At 39.4% G+C, this 9,269-nt stretch overlaps 1 protein-coding gene across 1 annotated transcript; it reads left to right on the top strand.

Moving 5' to 3' along the window:
- The first annotated feature begins 254 nt into the window (after positions 1-254).
- msrb1b (methionine sulfoxide reductase B1b) lies at positions 255-4,639 on the top strand. The gene is made up of 4 exons (XM_083787813.1): positions 255-504; positions 752-894; positions 2,101-2,218; positions 3,324-4,639. Exons 1-4 carry the CDS (start codon positions 447-449, stop codon positions 3,341-3,343), a joined length of 339 nt encoding a protein of 112 aa, XP_083643939.1. The 5' UTR covers positions 255-446; the 3' UTR covers positions 3,344-4,639.
- Positions 4,640-9,269: the final 4,630 nt, after the last annotated feature.

Below are 9,269 nucleotides of genomic sequence, written 5' to 3'. Positions count from 1 at the left end.
AGCACCCCTCTAGCTCTCTCTCTCTCGCTCTCTCTCTCTCTCGCACACACACGCACACACCGACGCACGCACACACACACACACACACACACACACACACACACACACACACACACACACACACACACACACACACACACACACACACACACACTCTCTCTCTAAATGGGGCGTGGTGGAGGCGGTTGACGCATGGGTTGACGCTGTGTTGACGGAAATGGGCGGGGAATGGATTATAGGCCCTGCTGCCAATCTCGTCTCACGTGTGTGGAATCTGTGGGTTCTCCTCCTCGCAGACTGTCAGAGAGTACAGTAGATGGTGGTGACGGTGACTGTGAGCACTGGTGACTGCATGGTGAACCCTAGTGGTTAACCTGTCCTGATAAACAAACACTGACGAGAGAGACACTGCTCAGTGCTCACAGTAGCTGCACAGTCAGTGCACTATGTCTTTTTGTCGATTTTTTGGTGGTGAGGAGATCTACAAGGATCATTTTAAACCAGGCGAGTACGCAGATGGTATGATTATGTCACAGCCACTGACTGGAATACGCTTAGTATATTTCGCTTGAATAATATTGTCGAATTAGTTAGGTCAGTTAATAGTTATATATATGTTTGTGCTTTTAACTCAACATAAACATTTGGAAAAATGACGTTTAGCACGATATTATGCTCGTAGTGAATGGGATAAACCTTGCCCAAGCTGTTTCTGAGTGTTTTAATCAGTTATTAACGTCGCCGTGTCCAGGTATCTATGTGTGTTCCACGTGTGACCACCCGCTGTTCTCCAGTCGGTCCAAGTATGCCCACTCCTCCCCCTGGCCTGCTTTCACCGACACCATCAGAGAGGACAGTGTCACAAAGCTAATGGAGACACTCACTGCATTCAAGGTGAGACATCAGTCCTTGACTCATTATGCACGTTGTTAGCACGTGATGTTCATACAGCTACAGTGTGTGATTGAGCAGTCGTGTGTGCCATTCTCAAGGACAAGGACACTTCTGCAAGGATGAAATGCCTAACCTGTAAGTTGCCTACAGCAGAGGTTCCTGAATCCCAACACTGGTACAATACCACTGGTGGTACTTACTTGAGCCCCCCTCTGATTGTACACAGAGGAGTCGCCGAAAAAAGGAGAGAAAATATTACTACAGGTAGTTCTTCTGACCAAGCATAAAAAGAATAGGCTATCCAGCCGTGCTGAAATTAGCATGACAGCACACCTAGCCATTAATAGAAGATTTGAGAACAGAATAATCACATTAGAAATATCATCAGTTGTGCTGATTAGTGATTAGACAGAATTTTGTCAGAGCAGCAGCATTATTGGCTTAGGAATGGAACAAAAAGGGCAGTTATATGCTTCGGTATTTTAACATAAGTTATTATGGTGGTACTTGGAGACTGAAGAGCCAAATATTTTCTGAGGTGGACAGGTGGTACTTCAGTATAAAAAGGTTGGGAACCAATGGCCTACGCCCCTACGGGATGCACTTCACAACGCTGAGTATCACCCTAGTACTAAATATAAATGTATTGTGATATTTGTTTGAAGTTAATTCCTCTTCATTTATCTGTACCAACTTTCTACTATGGGGTGCTCTGGACTGGTTAAAATCATCCACCCAATGTTCCATATAATTCAGAATATGAATTATTTGTATTTGCCTATATTAGCACTTAAGGAAATTAAGGAATTTTATATGCATTATACTGAATAACAACAACTTTGACAAATGATTACAAAAGAAATGTAAACGATAGAAAACTAAATCAACATTAGAGGCATATGGCAATGGGCAATGAATATATTATTTTTATAATTGCAATTAACTAAGCCTACTCATTACCTGAAAATGTTAAATATTGTATAAATGTTCCTCGTACAGTATTGTGCTGCTCTAGCAGTGCTATAGGTCAGGCAGCAAACCAGTTGGAGGACGGACTTGATGATAGCTGCGTGGAACTCAACCACTATCTTCTCCAGCAGTTGAATTTCTTCAGCTGTTGGAAAAACATCCTCTGTTGGGATTTGTGCCTTTGTTGGGTTACGTGTCGATGATGTTAATTGAATGTATATGATATTATGTCCTCAGGTGCTGTGTGGCAAGTGTGGCAATGGGCTGGGTCATCAGTTTCTAACCGATGGCCCAGAGGATGGCCTCTCGCGGTTCTGAATATTCAGCCACTCGCTTAAGTTTGTTCCTAATAAAGGTAATGTATTCTACCATTCAGAATGACCAAAGTAATATATTATATTAATGTGATGTACTGTAACTATCGCTTGCGCTATTTATGTTGAGCAGCAGCATATACATTTTGTATAAATGTTCACAGAAAAGAGTGGTTGGTGAGACTGATTTTTTTATTTTACCAGTTAGTTCTGAACGTACATTATGATTGGTTAGGAAGCATTGCAATGAGTGCCACCTTATTTACTGTGCCTGTCAGAGGATATTGCAAAAAAGCTTGGAACGTAGCAGGGCTGGGTGCACTTTGGGCAGGGAGAAGGGAGCATAAAGAGTGGGTATGGAGGTCAGTGAGGTGATGCAGCCAAGGTTAATAAAATCATTATCATTGGAAGTTCTGTTAAAGCTTAACAGAACCCAATGGACCCATTTGGTTACATTTGTACTGTCTACACACTGATTATGGCTTAAGTAAGCGTTCAAAGAAAACATAACATATACATTTAGTGGTGCTGAGCCAAACTGCAAAAACAGAGGGCGCTCACTATTGAATGCTCCAAATGTATTCACAGGAACAGTAATTGTTAGTAAGCATTTACACATTACCAACGCTTTAAAGCATTCCTTAAGTTTCAGTTTTGGTAAATTGATAGTTTGAAAATAATTCATACTTTCTAAGAGCTTAGTAAGGAGTGTGACTTAACACACAAATGTAGTAATGGATTTGCAAATACCTGGTGCAGACCAGTCCAGATCCTTTCATTTGATAGAACAATCTGTCCACACATCTGTCCTATTCCCATGTTGTATCATTGTATTAATCAGCACTTCTGTGAAGATTGAAATTCAGCAAATTCCTGTTCACAATTACACTGATTTACAAATTGTACAGCATATTCACGTGTAGCCAGAAGTTCAGACATATCCACCTGCTGATTTGCCTACTGTTTTGGAAGCCAATCCCGAAGACTACACAGATTTTAGCCCATTCGCTAAATTTAGATATCAGCTACAGCATGTTACTGTATTAGATCACATGTTCTGCATTACTCACACTGAATTAGTAGTTTCCCCTCAGTGAGCTCCACACATAATGAGTTAAAATCTTTCTATTATTCTCTCTATTCCAGATAAGGGCAACAGGCAGTAACAGGCGAGTTCATGAACCAAATAAGCTGTTTTGTCTGGTTGGGGACCCAGTGAACAGAACCGGTCAGTTGGTGAAGTGGACAGGAGAAAGTTCCAGAGAGGTGCATCCTGTGCACTGATGAATATCTGACCGGTCAAGAAGACAAGGGTGGGGATCAAGGTGTTTTTCTTTCTTAACCTTTTGTTATAGGGTGATTAAAGGTTTCATGACATTTATTTTCTTTGATTTCCTTTTTTCTTTTAGGTTTTCTGACCTTTTATTACACCCAAACAACCTGAAGTTTGAACATTCAGTGGATTTTCACAGTCCACAGGCAGATCAGAGCACTTCTTTTAGCCTAATTATTCAGAAAACCCCAGAGCACAGAAAATCAACTGAATGTTCAAACTTCAAAACCTAAAAAACTATACCCAAAAAAATGTTTGTCGCCAGGGATCTTTTTTTTAACAAAATGCTCTTACTGTCTTTATCTCTCAAGAGTTCTATATAATTTTAGCTTGATATCAATTTATGTTTTAAGTACTGTACCTATCAATAGATTATAGTATGGATTTCACTTGCCATTTGATTTTAGATGTCCTACTTATTTAAGATTGATTCTTCCGCTTTGAGTCTTTCATTCTGAATGTTTATTTTGACCAAAATGTGCATTGCTGTTGTACTGTAGATCTGTAGCATGAGCCGTGATGTCTAGAGAGAAAGTGTCTGCCAATGAGGAAAAAAAAAGGTTTGTCTGCTGTTTCAAATTTAATGTTGTAATACTTTATATGAATGTGGGACTTACTGATTGGGCCTTCTAACCACATGAACCGTAGCTTCACAATTTTGGGACAGACTTGATAGTAGAACCTTCGGCACAAATAAGTTAACCAACATTCTGCAAAAATAGATACATTTTTTTAGTGAAAATGTCTTGCTTACAAACTTTGCTAGTTTTGCTATTTGACATACAATAGTCAAGTGTATATATAGGGTTTAAGGTAGTTAGGTAGTTAAATGTACCCCAAAGTAAACTTGGTCATATTAACTATGCAGTGAATGTAAGTGCTTCTTCACATTTTATTCCATTAGCAATCTAATGCCATACATACCAGTTGTACTGTATATCAACCACTTGCTGCTGACCATTTGCACTGTTTGTCATGTACTGGGATTTGCCGACTGGTACAATAAATGTTTTCGATTCATTATTTTGTAGTATAGTTTTGTATAACTCTATAAACTAATTTAATGACAAAGAAAACAGATATTTAGTTTGTACTTTAGAGTTACTGTGCGTCAAATGAATAACAATAAAGGACCACAAAATTTGACCACTTGAAGGCTGTGTCATGACTAATGAATCGTATTTTATTATACAGTACATGCCTTTCTCCTGGTTGTACAGGTGTGTGTGTGTGCATGGCATGCGTGCGTGCGTGCGCGCGCACACACACACACACAAACACACGCACATTCATCATAATCACATTAGTTGTCCCAAAACATAATCTAGTCTAGTGTATACTGTATATATGTGTACAACAATTAGTCATTAGAAAAGGTGTAGATAGAGTTCATGACCAGTAGATGGTGCTATCATCCTAATGGATGAGAGCAGTGTAAGTTTAAAATGATTCTATTGTATTGTATGATGATTGTATCCGTGTAGATATTGTGGTTTGGATCTCTTTGAGTGAATTGTGAGACTGCCATTTGATTTGTGGCATCTTACTGTACAACATGTATATAATATAATAATTCTGATGTGGTTTAATGTATTGGTAAACCTGTATGTATTGTATTTACTTCCTATCATTACTTTGGAAGTAGGTTGGGGTATTGATGAGTCGTTTGGGGATTCATTCTGAGTTTATGTTCAATGCAAACTGCATAACTTACGGGTGTCTGGATGTTTCAGGAACTAGTAGCAGGGGCCCGGCCGGGTCTGTGGCCCAGCTGCAAGCGATATTCTTTGGGCTCTGGTGGTTGGCACAGGCCCTGAGGCTGAGAGGAGTAGCCCGACCGCCAGGCTTGAGACTGAGAGCTATCATTACCAATGCCGGTACCCACACACACACACACACACACACACACACACACACACACACACCGTATATACACACACATTGACAAAGAGCAACACACACTTTGTTTCTATACACACAAAAACAAAATGGGGCATGAACACACTTCTTTGTCACATACACACACATACAGACACACCACTTTGACTCACATATAAACAAAGAACCACCAGTCCACTTTGTAGATCTTGTTGGTTGGTGTCTGTCACAATGTGGACATTCTATGTCAGAGTGCTGGACTCTTAGCTGCTGATACCCACACAAACATACACAAAATCGCACACATTTTGTACTCTGTCTCACCACAGACAAGTTAAGTTTGAAGCGTGTTTTCTTTCAAAATATCACTTGTAGTGTGCAATTATGAGAGTTCATCAAAACATTAGCGTAGATGTGGTTGAACTGACTGGAGCAACAATACGAAGGCCCTACTGCAGAGCACTGCTATACTACAGTAAATGCCTTCTCTATTCACTTCTGCACAACTGTATTCCAAATGGCTTTCAGCCTCACTATGGCTTAACGGACTAACCTTGCACTTGGGTCGTTAGAGCTGAGTAAAGTTTCTTTGCTGTTGCTCCGCAGACACAATATCCTCAGCAGTTCATGCTTCTATTGAATAAGAGAAAAACACACACACACACACACACGCACACACACACACACACACACACACACACATTTTCTTTTAAATGACACACTAAAACAGACACACACAGGCAGAAAACACTTGCACATGCACAGAGCCACAGACAATGGACCTATTGTGAGCAGTAAAACCCTCTGGTGTATTTCTGCAGCCCCATAGCAACAATGTTCTGTAAAGACCAAGTGGTAGCAATCAGAATTGTTTTATTCAATCAGATAATTAAAACACACTGTTCTGTATGAGCAGTGACACCATTTTGGCACAGACCGAGCTCCAACATTCAGCTATAGCTTTCGCAGTGGTTGGCAGTGGCCACGAGTCACGACGGACTTTATTGACTTCCAGAAGTGGAACGTGTCCAAAATGTAGAAGTCTGTGTACACTGTAATTTCCCTGCCACCTGTGTGACTGACTGACAAGCCAGCAAGTTAGCTAGCCGTTGCTGTTCCGCTGTGGCTGTGTGTAGTCATCCATTGAATCCAGCTGGGGTCCTTGGTAGAACAATGCTCTCTGTCTCTACATCCCCATGACCAGTGAGGCTGGCAGGGTACTGGAGGAAGCCCTAAATATTGTTAATAACGTGCTGTTGAAAAGCAGCATGAGCAGAGAAGGCAAGGATATTACTATGTTTGATGTCAGCCATCCACACATCAATTATAACACACCATTGAGGTCATAGAAGCTTACAGAGAGACTGGGCCATGTTATTGACACGACACCTTTTATGTGTCTTGTTCCCTTTTATTGTTTATTGTTCCTCATTTTTGTCTATTACTGTTTATAAAAACTAATGAGAAAAGCTAAACTGAAAGAAAAGCAAATAAAATACTTGGCCAAAACTACTACCAACATACAGTACCCTTCTTAGGGATATGATATGATCAAAGAAAAATAATTCATAAATATTTACACACACTTGGCTGTTATGAATGCATTAGTGTGTTGTGTTGTGTGAAAACACATTTGTGTGTAGTAAAAAGGTGCATCAACCAAGATACGTATGCACGCATGGTCGATCGCAAAAGGCGCACACACACACACACACACACACACACACACACACACACACACACACACACACACATGAATTGTCATTAAACAAACTATTACATGTTGATTTTAGTAATCATAAGAAAGAATAAGAAAAACCTCAGAAGTAGTAGTGATTGTTCACTTTGTCTTGTGTGAGGATTTGACTATTCTTGAGAATGGGCAAATTAAATAAACTATAACTTAATATAATAGGCCTATAGAGAAAATATTTCCAGTGGAAAATAACTGTAAGAGCATTTAGCCAGTGGCAAGAATTGTTTCAAATTCAAACACACATTTAGTTTGTACAATAAATTACATTTATTTAAAACTAACTAAGTGATGTCATGGCTGTATTACATTCTGACACTGGCGCCAAACGAGTTGAAAAGTTAGAAAGAGTCCAAGGGCCCTGAGCTAACAGGGGCCCTCAGAAATGCCATGTTTTATAGATTATATGATTTAACATACAGACACTGGGATCCAGTATATGTTGTAATGGGGCCCCGCATTTCAGGCTGCTCCCCTGCTTTCTAAGACCTTAATTTGAAAGGTCTAAAAGTCTGTATACTGCCATATATTGCCTATACTGTTACAGCCTTACTATCTATGTGAGCCTAACCTTCAGGATGTCATAATGATACTGTGATACTGTGCTTTTGGTTATGAGTTATTTTTATGTGAAAAACAGTATAGTATTGTTTTACTCAACATGAGTGCGTGCGTGCGTGCGTATGTGTACAGCATTTAGCATCAAGTCAGATACTCTGGTTATCCACTTCACTTGTACCAAAATTCAGCTTGATATACTGCAACTGTCACTTGTAACGTTACCCAGAAACCTTTTCGTTCATTCGTCATTTTTACTGTGGAAAAAAACCCCATAGCTATATTTCAACAACATCAAAGTCTATCCTGCTGTCTGTGCCCATCACAGACATCTTCAGAACGCAGAATGTTTAGGGTGTTCTCCTCTGACAAGCCCTGACAAAAATATCTTGCTCTGAATGTGACCCCAAATTTCCATTTTTCACCCCCAAAATAAAAAAGGAGACTTTGAAGTTTTTTTCCCCCCTGCAAATACGAGAGGAAAAACACATTTGTTCAATTATTTCAGAGTGATATATGAAACAGAAGCTTTCATTTCTCTGCTCTGTATATTCCACTGAACAATGAATCCATTTTATCCTGGAATATCGGCCCATGAACAGAGGGGGAATGTGGCGGGACACCGCTTCACGCTTGTAACAATAATGTCTTTCAATAGCTGATTCTTCAATTATTGCAGTGATACTGTTTTTACATGATGAGTTTACATGTGTGCAGTGTGTATATGAGGCAGATTTTCACTGTAAAACAAAGCATCAAGCTGCTCGTCACTGGAAAACTGTAGCTGAGGTGTTTAAAATGTGTATCGTTCTAAAGTAATACGCCGTAATACCCATTTAAAAAAAATCAAAAGCCTTAGTTGTAATGGCTGCCTTTAAAATAAAGAAGTGTAGCTTGTCTTGTCTTACGTTAGTGACTGCAGGAATTTTACTTTAAAAGAGTATTTCTACATAGTGGTATTGATTTTACTTAAGTGCAAAATGTACTCTAGTACTTCTTCTACCACTGCGACCAACTTTACACTTTGACAGTCTATTACAGACACAGCTTTATAACTTCACTGTTCTGCTAATTCATGCTTAAATATTTTTGTGTATACTAATTTTCTTCTTTTTTTGTGGCAGTGGTAGTGGGGGAGCATGGTTCTGGGCGGTCAGTTGACCATCTTAATTAGACTCAGAATCAGAAATACTTTCCTGCCAAATATGAGGTTCATAGGAGGAATTTGCTTTGGCATGCTGTGTAGAGACAGTCCCAATATTAAACAATTAAGTGCAGGGCTACCGACAAAGTACAGAAGTAGTGCAACAAGGCATCACAGAGCATACATTCAGATAGAAGAGACTACACATAATACTCACTATTATTAACTCACTATATTTAAAAATACAGCTGATGCCAAGGCAAACTAAGAAAACTTACTCTTATTCACATATTCAGATTCATATATGCTATTTTATTGGACTGTTATAATTATTGATCATGACTCAAGCCATACAGAGCTGAATGACTCAAGACATAATTACTTTAAACTTCAGCTAGTCTTAACCAATCTACACACACCGTGTTG

The sequence above is a fragment of the Protomyctophum parallelum genome, assembly GCF_964188405.1.
Source record: "Protomyctophum parallelum genome assembly, chromosome: 17".
Lineage (NCBI taxonomy): Eukaryota > Metazoa > Chordata > Actinopteri > Myctophiformes > Myctophidae > Protomyctophum > Protomyctophum parallelum.
Note: the sequence above shows the minus strand (reverse complement) of the source record. Positions and strands in the feature narration are given on the sequence as shown.